At 49.4% G+C, this 24,124-nt stretch overlaps 13 protein-coding genes across 13 annotated transcripts; 5 read left to right on the forward strand and 8 right to left on the reverse strand.

The window, feature by feature from the left end:
- Window positions 1-6: 6 nt before the first annotated feature.
- V865_004684 (uncharacterized protein) lies at window positions 7-1,362 on the reverse strand (the record flags this gene model as incomplete). The annotated part of the gene is made up of 5 exons (XM_066228461.1): window positions 7-130; window positions 180-481; window positions 632-864; window positions 912-942; window positions 991-1,362. The coding sequence occupies 5 exons, from the start codon at window positions 1,360-1,362 to the stop codon at window positions 7-9; spliced, it is 1,062 nt and encodes a 353-aa protein (XP_066084558.1).
- Window positions 1,363-2,070: 708 nt separating this feature from the next.
- Window positions 2,071-3,139, forward strand: V865_004685 (uncharacterized protein; the record flags this gene model as incomplete). The annotated part of the gene is made up of 5 exons (XM_066228462.1): window positions 2,071-2,400; window positions 2,457-2,540; window positions 2,593-2,622; window positions 2,679-2,922; window positions 3,111-3,139. 5 exons carry the CDS (start codon window positions 2,071-2,073, stop codon window positions 3,137-3,139), a joined length of 717 nt encoding a protein of 238 aa, XP_066084559.1.
- Window positions 3,140-3,168: 29 nt separating this feature from the next.
- V865_004686 (uncharacterized protein) lies at window positions 3,169-3,615 on the reverse strand (the record flags this gene model as incomplete). The annotated part of the gene is made up of 2 exons (XM_066228463.1): window positions 3,169-3,304; window positions 3,494-3,615. 2 exons carry the CDS (start codon window positions 3,613-3,615, stop codon window positions 3,169-3,171), a joined length of 258 nt encoding a protein of 85 aa, XP_066084560.1.
- A 701-nt stretch (window positions 3,616-4,316) lies between these two features.
- Window positions 4,317-5,891, forward strand: V865_004687 (uncharacterized protein; the record flags this gene model as incomplete). Its single annotated transcript, XM_066228464.1, has 5 exons — window positions 4,317-4,385; window positions 4,468-5,123; window positions 5,168-5,240; window positions 5,400-5,616; window positions 5,791-5,891. The coding sequence occupies 5 exons, from the start codon at window positions 4,317-4,319 to the stop codon at window positions 5,889-5,891; spliced, it is 1,116 nt and encodes a 371-aa protein (XP_066084561.1).
- Window positions 5,892-5,920: 29 nt separating this feature from the next.
- V865_004688 (uncharacterized protein) lies at window positions 5,921-6,646 on the reverse strand (the record flags this gene model as incomplete). The annotated part of the gene is made up of 3 exons (XM_066228465.1): window positions 5,921-6,059; window positions 6,107-6,368; window positions 6,412-6,646. The coding sequence occupies 3 exons, from the start codon at window positions 6,644-6,646 to the stop codon at window positions 5,921-5,923; spliced, it is 636 nt and encodes a 211-aa protein (XP_066084562.1).
- Window positions 6,647-6,888: 242 nt separating this feature from the next.
- V865_004689 (uncharacterized protein) lies at window positions 6,889-9,154 on the reverse strand (the record flags this gene model as incomplete). The annotated part of the gene is made up of 8 exons (XM_066228466.1): window positions 6,889-7,154; window positions 7,200-7,637; window positions 7,686-7,733; window positions 7,776-7,865; window positions 8,037-8,119; window positions 8,170-8,358; window positions 8,412-8,886; window positions 8,938-9,154. The coding sequence occupies 8 exons, from the start codon at window positions 9,152-9,154 to the stop codon at window positions 6,889-6,891; spliced, it is 1,806 nt and encodes a 601-aa protein (XP_066084563.1).
- A 551-nt stretch (window positions 9,155-9,705) lies between these two features.
- On the reverse strand, window positions 9,706-12,090 carry V865_004690 (uncharacterized protein; the record flags this gene model as incomplete). The annotated part of the gene is made up of 10 exons (XM_066228467.1): window positions 9,706-10,016; window positions 10,069-10,163; window positions 10,209-10,295; window positions 10,352-10,523; window positions 10,576-10,847; window positions 10,890-11,261; window positions 11,338-11,457; window positions 11,514-11,834; window positions 11,890-12,000; window positions 12,050-12,090. 10 exons carry the CDS (start codon window positions 12,088-12,090, stop codon window positions 9,706-9,708), a joined length of 1,902 nt encoding a protein of 633 aa, XP_066084564.1.
- A 498-nt stretch (window positions 12,091-12,588) lies between these two features.
- V865_004691 (uncharacterized protein) lies at window positions 12,589-13,858 on the reverse strand (the record flags this gene model as incomplete). Its single annotated transcript, XM_066228468.1, has 7 exons — window positions 12,589-12,879; window positions 12,933-12,984; window positions 13,033-13,195; window positions 13,243-13,465; window positions 13,523-13,587; window positions 13,640-13,693; window positions 13,750-13,858. 7 exons carry the CDS (start codon window positions 13,856-13,858, stop codon window positions 12,589-12,591), a joined length of 957 nt encoding a protein of 318 aa, XP_066084565.1.
- Window positions 13,859-14,245: 387 nt separating this feature from the next.
- V865_004692 (uncharacterized protein) lies at window positions 14,246-15,668 on the forward strand (the record flags this gene model as incomplete). The annotated part of the gene is made up of 8 exons (XM_066228469.1): window positions 14,246-14,345; window positions 14,406-14,598; window positions 14,647-14,775; window positions 14,827-14,931; window positions 14,988-15,080; window positions 15,142-15,235; window positions 15,303-15,428; window positions 15,483-15,668. 8 exons carry the CDS (start codon window positions 14,246-14,248, stop codon window positions 15,666-15,668), a joined length of 1,026 nt encoding a protein of 341 aa, XP_066084566.1.
- Window positions 15,669-15,928: 260 nt separating this feature from the next.
- Window positions 15,929-17,423, reverse strand: V865_004693 (uncharacterized protein; the record flags this gene model as incomplete). Its single annotated transcript, XM_066228470.1, has 8 exons — window positions 15,929-16,242; window positions 16,293-16,485; window positions 16,533-16,680; window positions 16,731-16,817; window positions 16,865-16,943; window positions 16,997-17,087; window positions 17,140-17,252; window positions 17,300-17,423. 8 exons carry the CDS (start codon window positions 17,421-17,423, stop codon window positions 15,929-15,931), a joined length of 1,149 nt encoding a protein of 382 aa, XP_066084567.1.
- Window positions 17,424-17,978: 555 nt separating this feature from the next.
- On the forward strand, window positions 17,979-19,833 carry V865_004694 (uncharacterized protein; the record flags this gene model as incomplete). The annotated part of the gene is made up of 7 exons (XM_066228471.1): window positions 17,979-18,132; window positions 18,182-18,313; window positions 18,370-18,663; window positions 18,715-18,794; window positions 18,845-19,068; window positions 19,123-19,576; window positions 19,627-19,833. The coding sequence occupies 7 exons, from the start codon at window positions 17,979-17,981 to the stop codon at window positions 19,831-19,833; spliced, it is 1,545 nt and encodes a 514-aa protein (XP_066084568.1).
- Window positions 19,834-20,940: 1,107 nt separating this feature from the next.
- Window positions 20,941-21,602, reverse strand: V865_004695 (uncharacterized protein; the record flags this gene model as incomplete). The annotated part of the gene is made up of 4 exons (XM_066228472.1): window positions 20,941-21,226; window positions 21,286-21,342; window positions 21,403-21,480; window positions 21,544-21,602. 4 exons carry the CDS (start codon window positions 21,600-21,602, stop codon window positions 20,941-20,943), a joined length of 480 nt encoding a protein of 159 aa, XP_066084569.1.
- Window positions 21,603-22,549: 947 nt separating this feature from the next.
- On the forward strand, window positions 22,550-23,691 carry V865_004696 (uncharacterized protein; the record flags this gene model as incomplete). The annotated part of the gene is made up of 7 exons (XM_066228473.1): window positions 22,550-22,606; window positions 22,658-22,751; window positions 22,811-22,972; window positions 23,028-23,093; window positions 23,160-23,255; window positions 23,319-23,407; window positions 23,470-23,691. 7 exons carry the CDS (start codon window positions 22,550-22,552, stop codon window positions 23,689-23,691), a joined length of 786 nt encoding a protein of 261 aa, XP_066084570.1.
- Between the last annotated feature and the right edge of the window lie 433 nt (window positions 23,692-24,124).

Here is a 24,124-nt window from a genome sequence, read left to right on the forward strand (position 1 = left end):
ATATAGTTAATCTATCAGCGCTCGGATATGCTTCTTCCACTCTGGCCAAGCGCCCCACCTCCCTTGAGAGTCTACCTCTTCTGGTCCACCTTCTCCAATCAGCTTGAGCAGGCCTTCAGCGTATTCGAATCTGAGTAGGAGTCAGCACAGAGTCATACGATTCAAGCAGCACCACTTACTCTCCCGGGTGTCCCAAAACCAGCACTGAATGGGAATCGTTGTCTTCGTCAGGATGAGGAATTAGTTCCAAAGGCGTTCCAGTCCAGTACGACGCGACCACTCTCGCCTGCATCTCCGAGAAAGGCCAAGGTATAGCTTCAGCATGAAGTAGCAGGAAAGCGAGGGTGGGATCGGGGAGGTAGAACAACTGATGGGAGTCGAGATTGTGGACGCCTGATTGATTAGCAATGTCCACTTCTTGATCACTCACGATGACCTCCTTCGAGCGTAGCCTCGCCGACAAGCTCCAGAGGGGGTTTTGCTGCGGCCTCAGATACTTGCGGGTATCTTACCAGGGGAGCTTTGTTGAAAGGTGCATCGGTATCTTTGAAGAACTCGAATCGAGCGACAAACCCAGTCGCGAAGATGATCACCTGAGAGTAAGCAGAAGGACTAAGTTTAGGTTACTCACATCGACATCATCGATCACTTGGTCTAGCACATCAGTTATTCTGCCAGTCTTTGAATGCTCTGATGGCCCTTCGAGGATTTTCATCGGTGACACGTTATTGATATGATCTGTCCAGCCAGCCTCAAGCTCTGTATCGTATCTCAATCTGCTCCGGAATGATCTGTAAATCTTTTTAGGCTGAGCGGGTGACTTGTTGACTTTGAGCATACCAATCTCTCGTACCAAGTCGGCACCTGAGGGAGCATTAGCCAAATACAAGTCGCGGAAAGCGATTACTGACTAGATGGACCACCTCCCACAATCATAACGGTCTATGAACATGATCAGCATGAGTAAAATCCCAGTGTGTGTCAACTCACCTTCCCCGCGAAGACCTCTGGTGTTCTATACCACCTTGAGTGGAGTATCTCTCCCTTCCAGTTCCACAAACCATCAATGTAAGGGATGAATGGTCTAGAGTCCGTACCGTTTGCCACTACGACATGGTCAAATTGCTCCTCGAATGTCTTTCCTATGTCAGGGGAATTGCTGGTATATGATGGTGTCCACTCTACCACCCATCGCTTGACTGCAGGATGCCCGTCTGGTGCATGTCTCACACGAGTGACCACTCGGTTGAAACGGATACAATCGGTGTACTTGTCAGCGAAACGTTGCTGGTATTGGTATATCGTCTTGTACGTGGGGTATTCCACAGTCCCTTCGGGGTATGGGTGAGATCGGTATGGCATTATATCCTATATATCAGCGAGAGTAACCTCAAGATACACTCACCCTTGGAGTATTAGCAGTGACTCCGGCATACATCGGAGTAGGAGATGGGGCAGGTTTACCCTGACGTTCGAGTTTAGTCAACGCTACAGCATGACCTTGTTTGTCGAAAGAGACGGTGCATGGTGGAGGGTTTGGGTCATAGTTCCTATTTATAAGCCAAATTCTCCAACCTTTCAACCCACCATAATCCACCTATAGCATCTCTCGCTTCATATGCGACAACATCGAAACCTTTTCGGAGGAACTGCTCGATCGCACCGAGGCCACTGAGTATGTCAGCGCGCCTGTGGATGAAGGTTTAGACTTACGCTGGGCCACAGCCGATGATAAGGACGGTGGGTTTGATTGGGATGGTCATAATGACTGATGTATATTTTGATCTGAGCCTAGTCTGTTAAAAAATAGCAGCGAAAAGTCTACTTATACAAAGGGAATGCATAAATAGACCTTTACGGACAACCGGTGCTCGGCGTTCCGAAATGTTGTTGACGCCACTTTGGTGCCATTTTTCGCCATGATGAGATGCTATTGCACATGAATGGTGTGCTTCGGCGATCCGAAGAGTCAAGAGAGAGTGAGGTATAGATGCCATATATTGGAGGATGGGTATGTACAAGAGGGTCTGCAGCTCATCGTAAGCAAACCTACAGACTCACCCTCACAATATGACCACCCCACTTATCATCTCACCGACCGACCCCATCATCTCCCACCCAGACACCGTCATTCTGGACGCGTCTTGGCTTTACGAGCCTGATCCACCCACACGAGATGCATACAAGGAGTTTTTGCACGGTCCACGATTCCCGGGAGCGAGGTTTTGGTCTTTGGACGATGTCTCCGAGCCTCATCCAGACGGATACGCTTTAATGCTGCCTTCTCCTGAAAGATTCGCCAGGTTTGCGGGTGAACATGGTATCAATCAAAACTCTCACGTGGTCGTGTACGATAGCGAAGGCATATTTTCAGCTCCTCGGACTGTATGGACCTTTAAGGTGAGTCTAAATAGTCTCTGGACCAGGCTGACTCAAGGTAGGTCTATGGCCACGAGAAAGTAACTTTGATCGATGGAGGACTACCTCGAGCCAAAGCAGAGGGAGTGAAGTTGGAGACGGGTGCTCCGCAGGAATATAAGGTGAGTTCAGGCCTAGAGATCCCCGCTGACTAGTAGCAAACGACTTATTCAGTGCCTACCGCTTCAGCACGAGCTGTTGTTGGTGAGTTAGCTGGTCTAGAACAACGCTGACCAGTAGATTACAATGAGATCGCCAAGATTGCTTCGAGAACAGCACCCTTAGAAAATGGGACAGTTCTGATTGACGCGCGACCGGCCGCTTCGTACGAATCAGGTCATATACCCACTTCCCTTCTCTTTGATTTTCCCGAGGCTCTTCTCAAAGATCCCGCTGGGTATACTTATCTACGAGAGCCAGAGAAGCTTAAGAAGTACTTTGTGGAAAGAATTGGTGTGGAAGCAGCGAATAAAGTGTTCTCGGGGGAGTCTACAGTGGTTAACAGTGAGTCATCTCGGCTTGGATCTCGCTAATGTACCAGCTTGCGGTGGTGGTCTATCCGCCGCGATCAACTGGCTTCAGCTGCAGTCCCTTGGTGTCGACTCAAGACTTTACGATGAGGTGAGTGATCTCGATATAAAATCTCGCTGACAGTCAGTCTTGGGGAGGATACTCTGCTCGACCTGAAACAGTCAAGATCACTGGACCGAACCCATTGTAGATGTAGTACTATGCATAGAATTCCCCAAGTTATTCTTCATCCACCGTCTGAGCCTCCCAGATCGAACTGATCAGCTTCTTTCCGTCTATCTCGTCCACCTTGACTATAGTCGTAGCACTTTGTTTGAGCACCTTGCCATCTGCCTTCCCTCTTGTCTCGTATTTGCTGTATTGGCCGACGATACCAGCGGTCTTGGTCTCGTTCGTCGGGACGATGTTGAGATCTTGGATCGAGGTGACAGAAGCGGAGAATGCGCCTCGAAATTGGGTGGTGATGAGACCGATGAATGTCTCGGCGGTCAACTGGTTCCCATTGATGCTGGATATCAGCGCGGATCATTACAGAATCACTCACTTGATAGCAGCATCTGGAGCGAGCTCAGCAGATAAGACGGTAGCGGCTAGACCATCATCTGGCTGGAACAAAGTTCGAGCAAAGAAGGAGTCGACAAAATCGGCAGCAGCAGGGCGGGACATGGTGGGTGGGTGAATGGGGATGTTGGGATAGGGGCATGGTCTCTCAAAATTATTTATACGTTGATGAGGTGCTGTCTCGGAAGGCCGAAGTCAATCACGCAAGAGAACAATAAGCACAAAGCTCTCTGTCTGCGACATATTCTATTGTTTCCTCGGCCTAACTAGAGGAGGGTTTTGCATGTCATTAGCATCACGTAACGCCGCTCTGGCTCCCACTGGCCACTCCCTGAACAGTTTTTTCCTATTTTGTGCCTTCTCCTCCGGGTCCAAGGATGTTTAACCATTGTTTTCGTTTGCATCATCACGTAGACATGCACGATGGAGGATCCATATAAGCCGAAATTCACCAGGAGTAGGACAGGTGGGTGATACTGGCAGAGCAAGGGAATTGATCATTGACGTATCCATGCTTAGGCTGCCTGCGGTGTAGAAAAGGCAAACACAAGTGAGTGAGCTGCTCCCGAAGCGGACAAAGCTCACGTTCACCCAGATGTGATGAAGAGAAACCGGTATGCAAGCGGTGCCGGAATGTATCGAAGGAGGTGAGTACAATATAACAGAGATATGAAGCTTATATCTAGTGTGTCTACCCTCCCAAGCCCACTCCGAAAAGCCAGAAAAGGAAAAGACCTGTAGAAGAGCCTGTGGAAGCGCTTGTGCGGCAGGAGCAGCCTGACACATTGGTCAACAGCAATGCAACGATGCCGTTCTTCCTCACACCCAGTGATTACTTGACGCTGGCATTCCCTGACTCGCAAGAGAGGGATCTGGTGAGTTTGTCCAGGGTAGTCCATTGCTGACATCTTACAGATGCGCCATTTGTTATGTTTTGGTGAGTTGACCACCCGTTAGCCTCTCGCTAATCCGCCAGGCAACGTCGTTATGTATTCTGTACCTGTTCAAAACGAACCCATCCAATTTCTCCATCTCGCCAGATGTCTCCAGCATTCCCGTGGCTTTTCGCTGGAGTCCGATGCGCTCTTACTCTCCCTAATATCCATTGCTGCGGGTCACAAATCGTCTCTCATCGCGCAGCAGGAGAAGAAGTATTTGGATAAATACCCACCAATCCGCTGGGACGTGCTATCGCTGTCCAACACAGAGATCCTCAATTCCTTCAGTGCATCTCAGACTGCCCAGAGAGCCATCAGCGATCACTTTTCCACCACATCGCTTAGTATATGCCAAACAGCCGTAGCATTTAGAGCCAGTGGAGAGGGGTTGACTACGGAAATGTCAAATCTGCTTCTCACCAGCTGTCTGGCGATAATCATAGCTCAGTGCCTGAACGCGGGGAGACTATGGAAGCAGGCGTTTGACACGGCATGCGGATTGATAGGGCTACGAGGTGGGCCATCGAAGATGTTGGACGAGGCAAGGGATATATCGACAGCAGAAGTGACAAGGATTAGATTGTTGTTGGAGAACTTCGTGGTGGTCGATGTGTGCCAGTGTCTGGCCACTGGAGCGGGACCGAGTCTCATGAAGGAGCCATTTGCCCTGTGGTGGTGAGTCAAGACTATGGTCAGGATATGACTGAAATGGGATATAGGTACGATTACGTTTCCGAAGATGCAGATACAGTGCATAACTCGTATGGAGTGGATAGGGCGGTGGTTGAAGTGGTGAGTGCGAAGTTGACAGACAAAGCTGACGTCCAGGCAAACCGGGTCAATATGCTAGTCCACGAGAAATCAATGCTTGAGTCTATCCTTGACCAGAGCTACCTAGAAGCGCATAGCACAAAGATTCAGAACATACTGCAGGAGCTGAGCATGTGGCAGGCCAGTTTCTCTCAGCAGACGGAGGGGAATCTGCGTGTGATGTTTGGCAACCGGGTCTTGGTGAACATGCTCAAGGTTGTGGTGTATGTGGATCTGCTGAAAATGCCGCATTGCGACGAAGAAGTTCAGGAAGCAGCCTGGGCAGCGATGGCAGCGTTTCAAGAGGGCAAGGAGCTAGACCATGGGGTGGGACTGCTGCTGGCTGCGATTATAGCTGGTGAGTACCCTAAGGCAATAATATCGCTGACATATCATAGGATCCGTGCTGCAAGATCAACCGAAGAGAGAGGTAGCTAGAGGGGTGATCACTCGGTTGAGATCGACTGCGGATTATGCTTATGACGTGGATGAGGCAGCGTCGATGCTAGATAAGGTGGGTTGTTGCTCATAGGCATGTTTGCTGATCTTGTACAGCTATACCGGCTTAGAGATGACGGAGCGGTGGATCCTTCTTGGCGTTTGGTCACAAACTCGGGTATACTGGTGTTCTGACATGTTGTACGATACATAACGTTGTGTTGCTACGCTCTGAACACGATATTGGGTTCTCCTTGTTCCTTGGACTCGGCCAATTTCAGATAGAGCTCGGCATGGGCATCCCCCCTCAATCCAGTGTAACATGGAGATCCATCGGGTTTTCTCTGGTCGCAGTAGTAGAATCTGCGGGTGTATTAGCACAATCATGGATGAGGAAGAGTCCCACTTACTGAGCCGGTCTTAATCCCTTTGCCTTGGCCGCAGCTTGAATCCAATGAGCCGAGGCAGATTTCCCTACTCCCAAGATTGTTATATTCGGATCGACGAGATTGTTCAAGGCGTTCCCCGTGTAAATATATCTGACATTGTTGTTACGTTCATGGGCGATGAAGGCGGCTGAGTAAGGAGATGTTGTGTTGATATTGAATGCAGCGATGAAGTCCTTGCTGGAAGCACTCAACGGATCGTTTCGCGTCAGCACGTTGGCGTATGCTGAGAAGGGGTCAGTGGGTGCTTTGTACCGTTCCGCACTCACCATTGTACACCACAACGTCTGGTGCTTTGCCCCATCGCTTCTCTACCTGATCAAACAACGGTTCTATCGAATCCGGAATCGCAAAGTCTGCTACGAGATGCACGCGGTCTTGTGTCGGAAAGGTGTGAGGAGTACGCGACACTGAGGCGACGTTGTAGCCTGCAGAGTGGAAGCTGTCGGCGATGGTGGTGCCGATGCCTTTACCGCAACCAAGTATGAGAGCTATCTTGGACATCGTGTATGGGGAAGGTCTACATGGTGAAGATCGTTCGCGGTGAACATATATACATTTTGGGCCTGCGACGCTTAGTAAGGGTGAGGTCGTCAAGCTTATTAAGCAGTGTCGGAGATTTATCTTGATTAGCAATCAACTTGTTTTCCAGAACCAAACAACATGGCTTGACCTTTTGAAGAGCAATCATGCATAGCTATGCCAAGAGGAGACATATGAACTGTATGCAGTACATGCCATCGCAACTACTCCGATCCGACAAACAAACCTTTGACACGTTGCACTAACGTTCTCTTACCATTAAGCTGCTCTGTCTCTTTCCTGTACGCCTCTCTCTCGGCGTGTGTCACCGGTTTGTCATCTTCGATGACCCGTCCGGCTATGTCGGTCTTTTCTACAGTATTGTGGGTTTTACCAATATAGAAATTGGGCATGAGTATGGTGCATAGCAAAGACACTCCGTAAGTGCATGCACCCGCGATGTAAAGTGGTCGAGTAGTTGTGTTGTATGCTGGTGCACGTTGTGAGCAATCACTCGTTACATCTTGTTACTCACCTCTTACCACGGCCAGTCTCTCTGGTGATCCATAAGCATATTTGGTCTTGGCCGTTTTGATACTGGCATACAGCGATGAGATGTCTTGTGAAGGTACGCCAAACTTCCTCATATTCGCTTGCATATGAGTTTGCCAGGTCGAACTTGCAATGGCACTTCCTATAGCCCCGCCAATACGGGTCCAAAGGGCCAAGTTGGCCATCACCTGACCAAGATCCTGATGTGGTACTGAGCCTTGAGAGGCTACTCTCACTCCGACAGTCATCCAAGAGCCGAATCCGATAAGCACAGGGATGAAGGCGAAGACAGCATTGTTGACGGTATCTCTGCTACCAGCGAGTACGACCAGACCCATTCCGATAATCCGGACGGCCAGACCGACGATCTGATATCCCTTGTATCGATGGGTCCATCGGATGAGCAGGCCACATAGCAAAGCTGGGATGAATCAGCGGTTGGGCAGATGGGTCCAAAGGAAAAACTCACCAAATACGGTCAGAGCGACAGTCTCGGCGTTAGAGTATCTGTTCCAATCTAAGGCAGGTCAGCAATTGCATCTAAATGAACCCAACTCACTTCCTATGGACCAGTCTGTGATCACGTAGACATAACTACTCCAGTAGAGACTTCGCATGTTGGAGGCCAAGAAAGCGATGAAGTCGATACCTGCACATAGGAGAAAAGTACGATTGGTCAGGAGCGAACGCGTCATCATGGGTGATCTTGCATATCTCCATTCGTAGACGAAGAAGACGATGAGGAGGATGGCTCCGATGGTGAGCATTGCGATCATGGAGGCTGGAATATGTCAGCGAGGATTCGATCTAGTGGACTCACGATTTGTCCACTTTCCCTTGGCCTTGGGTGCTAAGCTGAAGGGAAGGAGCAGAAGAGTCCATGCGAATCCTACTAGAAGGAGGCTACGAGGTGTTGTTAGTATCCGACACATTTTTCCCCACGTCGTACTCACCCGATCGCATCGACTTCCCCAGCCCAAAAGACCAGATGATGGTATAAATTGGGCTTTGCCTCGCCGGGGTGTTCTTCTCTCCATCGTCTTTCGAACGGAGACTCGGCGACTCGAAGCTCCCCATTCTTCTTCGCTCGACGATCAGCCCAGTAGAGTAAAACGACGACTGGAAGGACGCATGCGGGGGCTCTACGGGTATCTCCGATCAGCAACCAATTCGTTCTGCCCCGCGCTGCACTCACATGATACAGAACATCCCGAAGCCCCACCTAAACCCGCTGAGACTGTTGGACAGAATAGGTTCGGATATATTCCCACTGATCCATGCGAACCAGATGAATGGTAGACTAGTCAAAGCACCAAAGAAACCTCTCCATTCGAGCGGAGTCAGATCCGCCACGATGATATCTGTGACCAGATCGAGACCGGCTGAACCAATGGTGGAGATGACTCGACCGGCTGCGAAGGCGTTGCCACTGTTTGAAGCGGCGATGATGATATATCCGACGAGGTATAGCACGAGGAGGAACAAGTAGGAAGTTTGCCTAGAGGTAACATCGGCAAGCTTCGCGATGAAAGGCTTTGATACAGCGTTGATGATTGTTTCGACTGTGGAAATGACACCTAGCAACCTGGCATGGTCTTCGTAATACGACGCGCCAAAGGTCTCATAGGTGTAGGTGGTACTGGAGTCGAGCGAGAAGACACAGCAGACCACTATGTGGGTGTGAGCACGGGAGTGGTTCCCAGAGGCATACACGTACTCACGGAACAGAGCAATACCCAATAAAGAAAGGACGGTCCTATTGTTTCCAAAATGTCTCCACAGTGCTTCAATACGAGTTACACCAATCTGTTGAAGCCTCATTTTCTCCGTATCGAGCTGGCCTTGAGCCAGGCTGTCGTCGGGCAGCTTTTTCTCCTCGTCGGTACCATGGTGAGAAGAGCCACTCCTTCCGTCTTGTGTGAATGTGTGTTGAGTCATTGTGGTTTAGGTTGAAGCATGTTCAAGTGAACGCTCATCCCAATCACCTACTTATACCTTTCCCCCAACAAGAATTTTTACATAAAAATTACCCATCGGACCAAAAATGAAGAGGCACGGAACGAGACTACTTGTGCCAAGAGACCTTTCAGAAATAGATGTGTAAGGAATCGCAGAGCCAATTTATCAGATAAAACTTTAGCCTGTTCATCAATCGAGATATCTGCACATGGTTCATGGCTAGTTTCGCTTATCTCGGCCGATTGGTCAGATTTTAGCGTTGTTCCTTGCGAAGGTGTCAGGAAGAGGGAGCGTTGTATCCGAGGAAATGTTGGGATTCCTGCATTCATGCACATACATGGCGTGCTGGTGGAGCAGAAGGAAATTATGCAGCAAGAACAGGGTGGCATCCCGAAACGCTAGCAGCGGTTGCAATTGAGGTCAGGTACGATCCGGAGCAAGCCTTTTTTTCCATACTCGTATGGCGTGGAGAACATCTCCCTGCATAGGTTGCACCTTGTCGGAAGCAAAAATTGACATACAAATCCTTGTCATTGCGAATACCCCATATCTCTCAAGAAAGCCCAGTCCTGTCCAGGATCAAACAACGCATTCAGCATCTCGTCAATCCCATCCGCCACTGGTACCATGGAGCTCTCCTCCCTGGCTAGCTGGTACTGCTCGAGGGTATTAAGGGCGTTTGCTACGATCGAGCGATACTGCATTGATGGATGGTGAGCAGCTCCTTGGCAAATTCCGTCGAATAAAGATGCAGCGAAAGAGATTATTCGATAAAGGGGGGATGAGTCTGGAACCGGAGGAGGTGGGCCGGATTGAGTGAATGAGTAGGCGTTAAGATTGGCTATCAAGGTAGTTAATAAGGAAGATATCAGAGTGTTGGAGTGCTCACTGACCATCGATGCATCCTCGGTCATATACCAGAACCAAAAACACTGCCGCGTAAGCATGAGTGATCCAGTAGGAGTCCACAGCGAACATGAAGGAGGAGCTGATGGGATGTCAGCGGAATCACCCAGCGCAGAACTCAACTTACAGCGCAGTGAAGTTCATCGTATACTTTGAGCCATCAACCATAGCTGCCAGCCTCTCAGGGCGCTCTCCTACGGCGTCTGTAGAGTATCTACGGGTACGACTATTAGTGATCGCCAAATTCAGCTTGATAGATCCATCACTCACTGCCATAAGAGCCTGAATGCAGCGTCCACTCCTGCCTTGAGTGCAGCTGGTGTAGGTGACATCGTGCCTTTCTCGATATCACCTAGTTCGACACCTATTGGTAGGGCATTGAGAGCTAGTCGATACCATCTCAGTGCTGTGAATGGCATCTGCTGTTTGAAGGTGGGATCGGCTGGAGTAGACAATTAGTGTTTGGCTTCGTGAAAGAGTGACACATGACTCACCACCGCTACCACTGAATATAGCATTCCATTCCCTCTCCCAGCTGTCCAGTTCCGCATTTGCTACGCTCAAGGTGATGCTATCTAGTTTCTTCAAACTTACATCGCCGCAAGAGATCGAGGCGCGATGAACAATCGCTACGAGTTCTGCTAGTCCAGCTAATTTCAGATCCCCCGACTGGGCTTTAGGGTGGGATCCGAAGGCGCGAAGTACGGATGTTGGTGGGGCAACCAGTGTCGCTGGGAGACCCGCTGTGAGTGTCAGACTAGGATATCTGTGAGCCAAGGATTGCCACACAGACATAGACTGCACTCACTGCCTATCAACGGAAATCAGATTGAGCCACACCCTCATCTTTTGCAGCTTCTCCTCATCCAGGCGGGGATCCCCAAAGTCCACGTGAGTCACCTCTTCGAGAGCGATGTACTTAGCAAAGCGGGTCGCTAGGCCAATCATCAGCCAAGCGTACGAGTCTGTGAACCGGCTTTTTGGTGTGGACGTGCAAGTTGAGGTGGAGGACACATCGATGTCGACAGCAGGCCATTGTATGGACAGCAGAAGGGACTGAACGACTTCAGGAGTGAAGTCCCTTGAACTGGGGTGGAGAAGAAGGAGTTGTATGTGTTCGTCGAAGAGTGATACTAGGGATGGGTACCGAGGATGTAGCCAATTGTGTGTAGATCGGATTCTAAGAGGACGTCAGGACGTCAGTCTTGACTAAGCAAGGAGACAGAAACTCTTACGGATCATCAATATCCCAGTACCGAGCTCCGATCAGACAAATGGAGGTGAACAAGAAGGAGCTCTTCTCCCTTGTCTTCTCAGCATCCCTCTGGCCGGCTATCCAAGAGCACGGCGCAAGTTCGTGACAGGCTTCGAAGAATCTAAAGACGTTTGTTAGCGGGCCTGCAGGTGTTATCTCGGCAGAAAAGTCGCGTACATGTCAAACAACCTCTGAGCTTCGTCAGTCGACAATAGTCCTCTTGAAATTGGGTCATTCCGTTGGGAGCCGTCATGGGTACTAGTGCTCTGGACTTCACGATTGCGGGATGGGTATGACAGAGTTGTATCGGTATTGTCACCAGGTGGTCTGGCGAGAAGACCACGTAGTGTTTGGATAGGAGCTGAAGAGAATGTGCCATTCTTAATGGTGCCGGCGATTGTCGAGGCGTGGGTGGTGTGAGGTGAGAAGCTTTGTTGAACGGTTACAGGATGGAGATCAGGCAGATTGAGAATGGAAGTATCATTTGACGGTGCGTTACTGGTCGCGATAGTGATTAGGTACACAGGTTAAATCGGACCAACAAGGAGCTCACTTTATGAGAGAAGGTCGTCTGTCTGCTGCACTGACACCGGTCCTCTGCACTGACATCTGATATGTAGAAGCACTCTCTAGCTCTCCAATCCGGCGCAAGGCTTCTTGCATCCTATACTCATGGATCAGCAATACTCCTAGCTGGAGGAACCACAACTCACCGCTTCTGCAGAGCTACAACGTCACTTTTCATCCTCTGCATGTCTCTTTCGTGGTCATCATGGGAGTCTCCTCTGTCACTTGGCCTACTGCGAGGCACGACTGACCCAGATCCATCAGTCAAGAAGCTGCATTCTTTGCCTACCCTTTCACAACGCCGGCAAGGGACTGATACACCATCGCACCGCTGTTTCCTCCTGCGACATTGAACACAGGCTCTGGGTGTACGGCGGCTGAGCCGCGGCGAAGCAATGCGTAATCGAGGTGGGGCGTCAGGCGGGGTGGGGGGTGGGGGGTGATTATACGACGCAGGCTCTGTCATTGCAGCTAGACATGATGAGATTGAATGGGATGGAAGTACGAATTGTTAAGATAACGGCTTTCCCTCAATTTCAGATAATTAGCATAAGCGCGATAAGGGGGTGTCAGCCCAATGGACCAATAACATCTCTCGAGAAGCAGACGCGTTCTTCACTGCAAATTTACGCTCATTCACAGATAAGGCTCCTGTGCATGTGCTACCGAAAACGGATCCCGCTGTTCACTTCGGATCGTATGGAAACTTGCCCTTCCAGTGCCGAGCGATCTCATCCCTCCTTGCGAACCATACCCCCTGCTTAGACTGCGCATACTCTATAAACTTTCGCAACCCCGCTATCCTGGCTGGTCTACCAACGATACGACAGTGTAAACCTATGGAAAGCATCTTGGGAGAGCCCTTTGTTCCTTCTCTGTACAGTTCATCAAACGCGTCCTTCAAGTAGGTGTAGAAATCGTCAGAGGTGGTGAATGGTTGATATGTAGCGTTTTTGTAGTCATTCGTGTCGAGAGTCTGATCGTCCTTTGAGCATGTATCCGTCTACTATCGATTACAATGCAACTCACATATGGAATCACCAGAAGCCCCTCCTCCTTTTGACCTCCTGGCATGGGAATCCTATGTGCGACGTCAATGATGTCTCGGAGCAGAGACTCTTCCACTCACCAGTAGGGCAAATCGTCGCTATAGTCATCACACCAATACTCCAAAGGGATCCCTTCTTCTCTGAAGACTTTAGCTACTAGAGCTCGAGATCTAGGACTGGCTTTGGATCCAACCATACCATAATACCATCCTTTAGGAGGCGCACCCGAGGCTTTGCCTATCGCTGCAGTGACTATCAGCTATGCTCATCTCCTCATACGCCGAACCTACCTCTGATCGTCTTCCTCACATTCTCCTCCTCCTCCTCAACAGTCCACTTGGATCGATCGATCCATCTCCAGCCATGGGATGCAAACTCGTGACCATGCTCCTTCAATACCTGCCCCACTTCCGGATTCATCTCTAAAGCCTGACCTACGGCGTAGGCGGTACATGTGACGGATCTCTCTTGAAATAATCGCAGAATCCGCCATACACCAGCTCGAGAGCCGTACTGGGGAAGACAAGTGGTCAATCTGAGTTTTCTCCCTGTGAGTAGCACTAGACATACCTCGTAAAGGGACTCCATATTGACATCTCGCTGATTGACGTGTGGTGTGACCCCTGGCCCGAGCTCTGCGGAATTGTATCATCAGCAGGAGTGTCTACTATGCGTCGATCGACTCACCACTAGCCAAGGTCTCTGACACTTCATCGCCATTCACTAAGGTATGCTCACTGCCTTCTTCGTAGTTGAGCACCTGTATATCATGTCAGCCTGAGACTAGCACCACGCACTTACCAGACTAATAGCAATCTTGGCGCCACCTGGCCATTCGGGATTGGGAGGGTTGAAGCCATATCCCACCAGATCTCTTGGCCCGTACTCCTCAGAATTTGTCTGCATCGTGTACACAACGGATAGATCTACTTGCAAGGGGACCAGACAACGAGATGAGCAAATTCAACGCGTTCAAATCATCAGACCTGGCAATGTTACGTAGATAACGGACCGCTCGTCGCCGAAGTTTCATGTGGAGGTGAAGCGGCTTATCCTCTTCGCTTTCCGCTTCGTTATTGTCTACCCGCTTCACCCGCTCGTTACTTGCTGAGAACCATCGACCAATCATTATTGTTGTTTCCCAGGCGATGAGCTGTGGTGTCGTCCCGAGCTTCTTTGGCATGGTCTTTCAGCCTAGTAGAATCCAAACAATGCCCTCTTGTCTGCAACTTTCGATATCGTATGATACATCTTGTAGATCCTCTACCCCAGCATTCTTCCCCCAGCAGAACCATGGTCAGACCACTGCGGAAAGGCATCTACGTCCCCTTGCCCACCTTTTTCGACGACCATGAAGACCTTGACTTGAAGTCATTCACCAGTCATGTGGTCTGTAAGTGTAGTTGTCTCATATCTCGTGGGCGAGGCGTGACTGATATCTGAAACCGAATAGACACCGCTAAAGCTGGTATACTCCCCGTCGTATGCGGATCCATGGGCGAGGCGGTTCATTTATCGCCAGATGAGAGAGTTGAGCTTGTAAAGACTGCTCGTGAGGCACTGGATGAAAATGAGATGGAAGATGTGCCTATACTAGCTGGAATAGGAGCCGCCAGTACCAGGGAGACCAATGTCCTAGCAAGGAGGTGAGTGTAAGAAGCTCATGAAAAGATCACCACTAACTTCATTCCCAGACTTGCCGAGGCTGGAGCCGACCACGCGATACTGATCACTGGTGGTTACTACGCTGGTGGTTTGATCAAGAAGCCAGAGGCGATCAAGAAATTCTTTGTAGACGTATCGGAAGCATCGCCTATTCCTGTGTAAGTGGGACTTGGCTGCTCATACGTTGCGGTGCTGAGAATGGGACGCAGGATGCTCTACAACTTCCCTGGGGTCACGGGAGGGATCGATATGACCAGCGATCTGGTCGAGGATATTGCCAAGTCAGCGCCAAACACATGCGGTATCAAATTGACGTGGGTTGGAATTAGTCCTTGTCGCACTTTGAACTACTAACCATGATATACCATAGATGTGGAGCTGTTGGCAAGTTGACCCGTATAGCGGCTACTGTCAACTCCAAAGACTTCACGGAAACGTACCCAAGAAAGGATCCAAGTGCTCCGTAGGCTGCATGCTACCTCTATCACCACGAGCGCTCTTCCTTTGCTGATCCAAAACTTCAGGTTCCTTGTGATTGACGGTTTTATCGATTTTCTGCTGCCCTCCATCGCCGCTGGAGCCTCTGGAACAATCACAGGTGTACCAAACTTTGCACCTGTAAGTGGCACCAATCGATCTATCCATGTACCATAAGCTAATGACCTGTTTTCGGACTTCTCGATAGCTCACCTGCATGAAGCTCTGGGAGTATTGCACCAGATCAGACTTGCATGCTCCGGAGGTGATGAGAGAAGCCCAAGACCTGCAAGCGTTGATCAGCAGAGCTGATTGGGCAGCCTCCAATGCGAATGTGAGTGTTGATGATAATGTAGCGGTCAATGACGCTAAGTGCTTGCATGGATAGATCCCTGGAATGAAACGTCTGCTGCAACATCTTTTCGGATATGGACATTTGCCTAGGGGACCTCTTCCTGAGATGAGTGTTGACGAGGCTGAGAAACTGTTGATAAACCATCCCGCTATCATCAATATCTTAGAATACGAGAGAAGATTGCAGAGGGAAGGATACAGATTCTCGTTTAACAAATAGAAGTTCGTACATCATGCATATACCGTCGTCGTTTCCATAATAAGCATTCAATCGGTACTAGTGCATGTGCTTCATGTCTGCCAATGTTGTATGTGTCAAGATTCCGATGTTGACGTTCTCGTTTGTGGCTATCTGTTAGGTGTGTATGTTAGAAATGGTCTGCTTGTTGAACATACCCATAAAAGATGCTTGCGAACAGCGATAACGCCAATTACACCTCTTAGAATGCATCACAAAAAGCTACAAGACAATCTTTCAAGCTAACACAGATTCAATTGCATCCTTTGTACATCCCTAGCACATTCCCCGTCATCCTCTTCGACCATCGCTGGGATCGGCTTGTTCGCCAGTGGTGTAAGTCTAAACGCATGTCGTCTATCACCGACGGGGTAGTCCAAAGTCTGAGAGTGATTGGTTACTCTCTGGTCCCAGACAAGGACCGTTCCAGCTTCATATCGGACTCTGCACGAGAAGTCTTGTCTAGTGGCGATATGGTTGTAGAGGAAGTTCAAAAGGTAGTCAGACTCCTCTTTGTCAAACCCGACAATGTACTTGGTGTAAACCGGGTTGACATCTAGTTCTACGGGTCAGCAGGATGGATTTTCAGAAAGGGATCATACTCACAAAGAGCTTTCTTCTTGGTAACCGGGTGAACGATTACCACTGGGTGTTCCGTTGACAGAACTTCTCTTCTCATCACAGCATCTTTACCATTCTTCAGCTCGGCAGCAGCACCGTCGTTATTCGAATGGACAGCTGTTAACCCTTCGAGTCTCTTTCGGAATTTGGGTGACAGGGAGTAGTACGCTTGGACGGACTGTACAGGATTTAGCCCAGCCCTATGATAGGTGCATAAGCACTTACCGAGCTGATTAGCGTGTCACCTCCGGCCGTGGAAGGGGACTCCAACATGCAGATGAACGTGGTACCAGGCGTTTGAGGTTCTGGCGATTGATCCGTGTGCCACTGAACGGGTGATTTACCTGCCCACGATCGTCGGACTCGGAGATCACTGATTGAATCATTAGCGTGATGACTCCCGATGTATTGTCACCGACTCACTCTTTATGATCGTAGATGATCATATGCTCCACGGAACCAGCGGCTGGGTGAGGAGCCCAACCGTGGATGTGCAAGGGACCGAAGTGGCTGTGAAATCTCAGCGACCTCATCATGTCATCCGAAGCTGCACTCACCGAACGATCTCCTTCTGCTTCTCAAACCCGAGATCCCCAAAATCCTGGTCTCTGAAAACGAGAGCACCTCGTTGAGCGGCTGCGGGGGATTTAGAGGTCAGCTTAAGCAAGTAAATTACCCGCACGACTCACCGAGAAGGGCCAGCTCATCTAGTCCTTTCGAATCAAGCTTGGATACTTGTACGCCGTGTATTTCAGTACCTACATGTGGGGAGAGGTCAAACTAAAGGCAGATGCGTCAGCTGTATCCAGAGTACAGTTCAGTCCACACTCACGAATTTTGTAGCTCCGGCCAAGAGATTTGGGAAGCTGGGATCTGCTCGATGGCCTGGATCGAAATGCTCAAACACGCCGAGATCCTCTACCTTTTCCAGTGGATCGTAAAAGGCTAGATAAGGAGTGAGCTAGGGTTCGATCTGTGGAACAGATACTCACGCATGTAATCTGGGTATAGAGGGGAGCCATCGTCGTTCTTTGGTCTTGATAATCGAGCTTTGTTGATGTCTTTGAGGCTGACAGGGGTCTGCTCGACTTTGGGTTGATCCAGAATGAGGGGCATGATGAGGTGTTGACTTTGTGCGATGTGAGGTATGTGCGAGTGGATCTTGTCAATAGACTCAGCTGTAACTATCAGCGGACATATATACCGAACTTATCGCTTTGTGAGTAGACTGCAGGCTCTCCATGCATTGGCAGCGGATCATCGGATAAGCCGCTCTACGAGCTGCCTGTAGCCCAGGTCATGTTTTTTGACTCTTTAGATATATTTCTTGACTGATAATCCGCGTTTCTAGACGTGATTACCAAAAATATGAATTCCCTGACTTTACTAACAATTTTCTGACTTTGTGAAAAGACCTTACTGGATCAAGCAGTTTCTGCCTGTATCTCACGCACCACCCATCGGTATCTTCGGCTTATGCGCTTTTCAAAATAAGGTAAGTGCGGATAGGCCGCTCAAGATCCCGAAGAAGCTTATCTTGACATTTCCTAGGACCTGATTGGGCGATGCAAACTACACCTTTTGATAAGGCATGTGCGGAAGATATGTATATAATCTTCGCGATGAATGGATGAATCGTCGACCCCCTCATCCAACCAAACTCACAACATCATGTCCTTGTCACCTTCCGCCGAGGAAAAGATCAATCCATCCGATGCTCAGGCACTCGCCGTGACTGAAGCTCATCATAATGAAGAGTACGAAGAGTTCCTCGTCCTCGAGAAGCAGATGGATGGTGCTCCTCACCGAAAGCTCATGAGGAAGCGTAAGTGGGGATAGGTCAGGCATATACCGTGCTAATTCTCCATCTGCAGTGGACTTCCGATTGCTACCGAGTTTGTCAGTGCTCTACTTACTCGCATCGCTCGATAAAGCGAACGCCGGTAATGCGAAACTGTTTGGGTTCCTCGAAGAGATTGGCATGACCGCTACTCAGTTCAACTATGGTGGGTCTTATGGAAGCTAGAGGTATAGTCATTGGCTAATGAGATTGCTCGACCAGCCCTGATGTACCTCTTCTTCACTTATGGTCTCTTCGAGCCGGTCTGTAACGTATGTCTACGACGATTGGGACCGAAAATATGGTTCCCCATCGCGGTGACTACTTGGGGATTGATTACCACTCTCACTTGTGTCGTATCAAGCTACGGGGGCTTCGTTGCTATCCGATTGTTCCTGGGTGCTGCCGAGGCTAGTATCTACCCAGGAGGATATCTCCTACTCAGTATGTGGTACAAGCCAAAGGAGTTGGCTACGAGAATGGCCCTGTTCTACGGTGCGAACACCGCTGCTGGGGGTGAGTAATAAGTCATCCGGTCACTGGCTACGCTTGCTGACCCGATGACAGCCTTCGGAGGTGTTATTGCCTACGGTGTGGGTAACATGGACGGCATGCATGGTTGGAGAGCGTGGCGATGGCTGTTCTTGGTGGGTCTTCGATGATACACCTCAACAGACAAGTGCTAACTCTGAGACAGATCGAAGGGTTGATCACGGTTTTCTTCGGTCTCGCTTCGTACTTCATGCTCCCGCCGTTCCCTCACACGTACAAGGCTGGAACGAAGAACTCTTGGCTTACACCGGATGAAGCGAAGTACGCAAGACTTAGGACGAAATACGCCAACGGTCCTCACGCCCCGACCTACGTCTTCCAATGGAAGGATGTGCTCGCTGCCGCAAAGGACAGAAAGACCTACTTCATGTGAGTAGTCTGTGAGATCTTACCAACAGTCCGATAGTGCTGACTCTTAAGCAGGATGATGCTGTTCTGGTGGGGAGGATCCATCCCAACGTACTCTCTCTCGTACACTCTCCCAACGATGGTGAAGAACTTGGGTTATACCGCCGTCAAGGCTCAAGCCTTGACGACCCCTCCTTACATCTTTGCCACCGTCGTCACCGTCACCATTGGTATCCTCTCAGATCGATTCAGAAGAAGATACTTCGCCATCATGTCAGCTTATTCCCTGGGTCTGACCGGCATAATTATTCTCTGGATCACCGTTCACCACCCACACCTCACCGGAGTCAGCTATTTCGCTATTTTCCTCGCCGCTGCCGGTTATTCTGCTCAAGCTCCGATCGTAGGTGCATGGACCAGTGAGAACGTACCCAATCCAAGTAAACGAGCGGCCGCAATTGGGTTCTTGATGTTGTTCGGAAGTATCGGTGGTGGCAGTATCGGTTCGAACATCTATCTTGCAAATCAGGTGGGTATCAATTAGAGTCGGGAGGGGCATGAGCTGACGACTTCAATTAGGCTCCATATTACCCCCTTGGTTTCGGCTTCTCCGTCGGGGCGACCGTTCTTGGTGCTATGATTCCAGCTACGATACATTGGACATTGCTCAAGAGAGATAACATGCGGAAGGACCGCATGGATGAAGCGGAAGTTCTTGCGACGTACACGGCGGAAGACCTGAGTGCGATGGAGGAGTACAGTCCGTTGTTCAGGTACTCGACATAAGTTAATCAGTTCATCAGGTGCAGCTGTAAAAGAGAAAGGCGCCATTTGGTCGGATCGGTCGATATATGTAATGCATCTGTCAGGGCAATATGTAGTATGCAAGCCGCTCTTCAAATCATAGGTCCGGCTTTGCGATGATAATGATGACAGACTTTGATCCCAGCAATTATATTGCGGTTGACCGCGTGCCCGAGAAAGTAGCAATGTAGCACCAAGGCCCCTTTGTTATAGGTGATCCACTGGTTGTTGTGAAGTCAGTTCTTGATTTGTAATTCTGGTGAACTACCGGGATAACACCCTCAAGCTGATGAAAGCCTGGGATGCGTGGCTCCCTTGAAGCAGGACGGAGTGGTTGTATATGAACGGCCTATGCCAAGCGGTGTATGTATGCAATAAACAATAAGAATAAGGTAGTTGAGGAAAGTGTTCACGTACACCTTCGAAGAAGTATCTAGTAGATTATCAAGTAATAAGAGTGTTGTAGAAGTTAGTGGTATAAGTTGGAATAAGTTATATTAAAGCATAACTTATATGAATGCGGGATCAGCCGAAGGCTGATAATCTAAGATTTCTAATAACATGTCTCGGTTCCAGTACTTATGTCTTCCTTACCAATGAAATTCTTGCCATTGGATTTTACTTTCGCTACGTCCTATGTATATTGGTTCTCCTCTTTCATATCTATCTACCAGTGAGCTTGGATCGGCTGAGTCTAGTCTGTAAGTGTCACAACTGGGGTTGGAAGTTGATTGGTAGAGAGTGGCACTATACTGTAAGTACAAATTGAATGTCAAGTATGCCGATGCACTACAGCGAGTTGGGCAGGTAGCTCTACTTTTGGAAGGTGCAGCAAATCGTATGGACTGAATAGTTTTGCTATGACCAAGACAGGCATATCATTCTTTCATACTTGTTCCGCTGCTCTGGGCACTCGAGGATTCCTCACGCTTTCCTCAACAGCAAACCCGATGCATAGTATCTTTCCCCCGAAGGGAATGAGAATATTATTCTATGTCTATATTATTTAAAAGAGCGTATATTATTTCAAGCACCGTATATATGGGAGGGAATGACGTGGACACATAGCCCGGTCGTTTACATAGACACTTAAAGCAACATGGCGGTCCCCACGACCGCACCGACCAAGGTCAATGCAGCAGTCCCAACAGCACCGTACTGTCGAGCGGCCCCACTTGAGCTTCCTGATGAAGTGGCAGAGGCAGAGGCAGAGGCGGCCGCTGAAGAGACAGCAGCGGTCGAACTTGAGCCCGAGGATTCAGAATAAGTGTAGTTTCCGGAGTGCGTCGAAGTGTAGTTCGCCTCTTGCCCTGATGCCTCACAGGCTGTGGTGGCAGTGTCGAACCAAGTGGCTACGTCGGAAGAGCATGATCCTCTGATCAAAGAGGTTGGTGAGCACGGCGTTTGCATTGCGCTTGGCGATGCATCACTCACTGGTAGAGACAGATCTTGACGTTCTGGACGAACGTGTTGTCACACGCACAAGCAGTACTGGGCATGCGTATCAGCAAAACCAAGCACTGTGGGATCATTATGATCATCACGACTCACTAGGACGATCCACAGGTGCCATTGGAAGCTAGAGTGGAGTCAACGCAGGATTGTTGGCAAGTGGTCAAGGTAGTGGAGCTGGAGTACAAGTCAGTTCCAGATTGGTCAAATCATTTGGAAGACTGCAGTGGAATAGCTTACTTTTGAGCCAAGACCACCGAAAGACCAGCGGCTACAGAGAGAGCGTGAGCGAATTTCATTGCGACGAAATGTATCGATTGAACCGTATATGTGGCAAATTTGAAGATGAGACGATGAAGTAGAAAAAGGGGGAAGAGCGAGTGGGGTTATTTATACGTCGCCTTCGATATTTCTTCACCAGCAGCACAGAGGTGGACAAAGAACATCGGCCGAGCAAGTCAAAGTGGTGTTTCTCACGGATGCGCGTGCTGCTAGCCAAAGCTCTGAGCATATCGCCGCCTGTCGGATAGACCAGGTCACTGATGATGTCGGCCGAGCAAAAGTCAGAAATAAATTGATTGACTTGGCATTCGTCGAAGGCCCGAAGGCTGACATCGGCGGCTTCGTCACTGACAGTTCGATAACGGTTTTGCAATAACGCAAGCATGCTACAAAGGTAATTTACCTTGACTTTATCAGATAAGTCAGCTCGGAAAAAACAGGAAGGGTCTGGATAGGCGGCTAAATTATTTGCTTTGGCAAAAAGCTGACGCCACCCACCTGTGAAAAGTAAATTTTATAACATAATTTTGTTTCCTGGCGTTGACCCATGCGGGGACTTACAGCTCGGAAAGTTTTGATTGCCGCAGCATGACTCGTTCCCTTGGAGCTTTCAATTCAGGCACGCTTGGTGGCATGTTCTGATACTCTTTCGGCACTCTCTGTGCTAGCCCACTGCCCTAATGTCCATGTTAAATTCGGCTAATGTCGACTTATCAGATAAAATCGGCCGTCTGGCTTCGGCCTGAACGTTAATTCCTCGAAATTGGTTGAAATGATGATGCTGCCAAGCGAAGTACGACTCGTCCATTTCCGATTAAATCTACCGAAATGCCTTCACAACTAAAACATCATACGACCGTCTTTTATCCTCGAGATCCAAGATTATCAATTCATCCAACGAATGTCGAATAGCAACTTCCCTCTCATCGTTGTGGCTACAACGACATTGTCATCTACACTAGCAATGGCACATGCGATACGAAGGGATACATATGCTTCCCCAGGCGCTTTAGGCTTCATAGTGAGCTTCGTGGCCTCCTTCATAGAGTCTGTCACAGCTAAAATATCGCAGTATCCCGCTCCTAGAACCTATAATGCAACCACAGCGGGCACCCGACCATGTGGAGTTGCCGCTGTAAGTGCGACAAGGGACTATGTCCCGTTGAGTGAGTCTTGATTTTATCTGCCCAGCTCAATGAACAAACTAATTTGGAAATACGACTAGACGGAGGTAATCTGTGGCTGCTGTCGCAAGCGAAGGTCGAGAATATCCAGCTGAATTTCGCCAATTCAGAAGACCCAACAGAACAAACAGATTTCGATAACTTGGGCATGGCGATGACAGGTCTGACCACCGGCGACACGTGTATTCCTCTGCCGGATTTCAGTGAGTCTTTGGGTCGGGCGACGGGTTAATCTCTGCGATTGACGTTGATTCACAGCGGACCTTGGTCTGATGCTGGGCGACAAGATCACTCTACAAGTGGCTTACGCCCTAGAGGCGAATTGTAAGCGGTATTGTGTCCTGTGCTGTTGTGTTTCGATGTTAATCATGTCAAGACCTTTATATACAGCCGGTTCCAAATTGTATCAGTGCGCGGACATAGAGCTGATCTCAGCCCATAATTATGAGGCACCACCGTACTCATGCACAAATACCAGTACAACTTGTGAGTAGACGGGCTGGTCTTACGCTCGGGCGGTCCTTGTCGGAGTTAACTCTTCTTTGATAGGGAGCGACTCGGATGCCTCCTCGACAGACGGCGCAGCCGCTACTGTGACTGTCACTTCTTCTGCTTCCACTGGTGGCAAAGTCAGTCCAGTGAGTTCTGTCTTTCCGACGTCCCATGACTCAAGGTCGACTAAAAATCTCAAATGGCGTAGCTTGCAGCGGGATGGATCGGAGCTGTCGTTACCCTGGCAGTCTTGGCAGCTGCCTTGGGATTAGCTTATTATTGTGGCTTCCTCATGTTTCGAAGTCAGAGAAGGGCCAAGTTGAGATACAGCGGACCTAATCCGATTCAACTACAATCGCAACCCAACCTATCAGCTGACGACATCTCGCTGCATCGACGCACAACTGTAGATCATAAAGGTCCTTTGTAGAGAAAGAACGTTCTGGGGCACTTTTTCAACGATATATTCCCGGAGCCCTGTGCCGTCTCATCAGGGCTACTTGACCCTATCATTATGCTATGCATGGTATGTGACTCAATCGAGCTATGTGATAATGTGTTCTCACAGCGAGGAAAGTGTGCTATACCATACGATAGTACCGGCACGGGGGTATCACTCGACGGGATCGAACTGGTCAGCCGAGAACATCATAAAATATGTGGGTGAACGAGGCGAGAGCTCTTGCCAGTGACCCTGTTGTTTACAAGAATAAAGCAGCTATACACGCTGAATCAGCTAGTGCCGTAGACGACCCGTACTAGGTCAGTCGACGATAAGGTCGTTGACTTGTCAAGTATGGAAGGATTTTTCACTGTAGATGATCGCCGTTGTTCATGTTGCCTTTCCTTCGATCGCCACTATG

This window comes from Kwoniella europaea, chromosome 1, assembly GCF_036810445.1.
Source record: "Kwoniella europaea PYCC6329 chromosome 1, complete sequence".
NCBI lineage: Eukaryota > Fungi > Basidiomycota > Tremellomycetes > Tremellales > Cryptococcaceae > Kwoniella > Kwoniella europaea.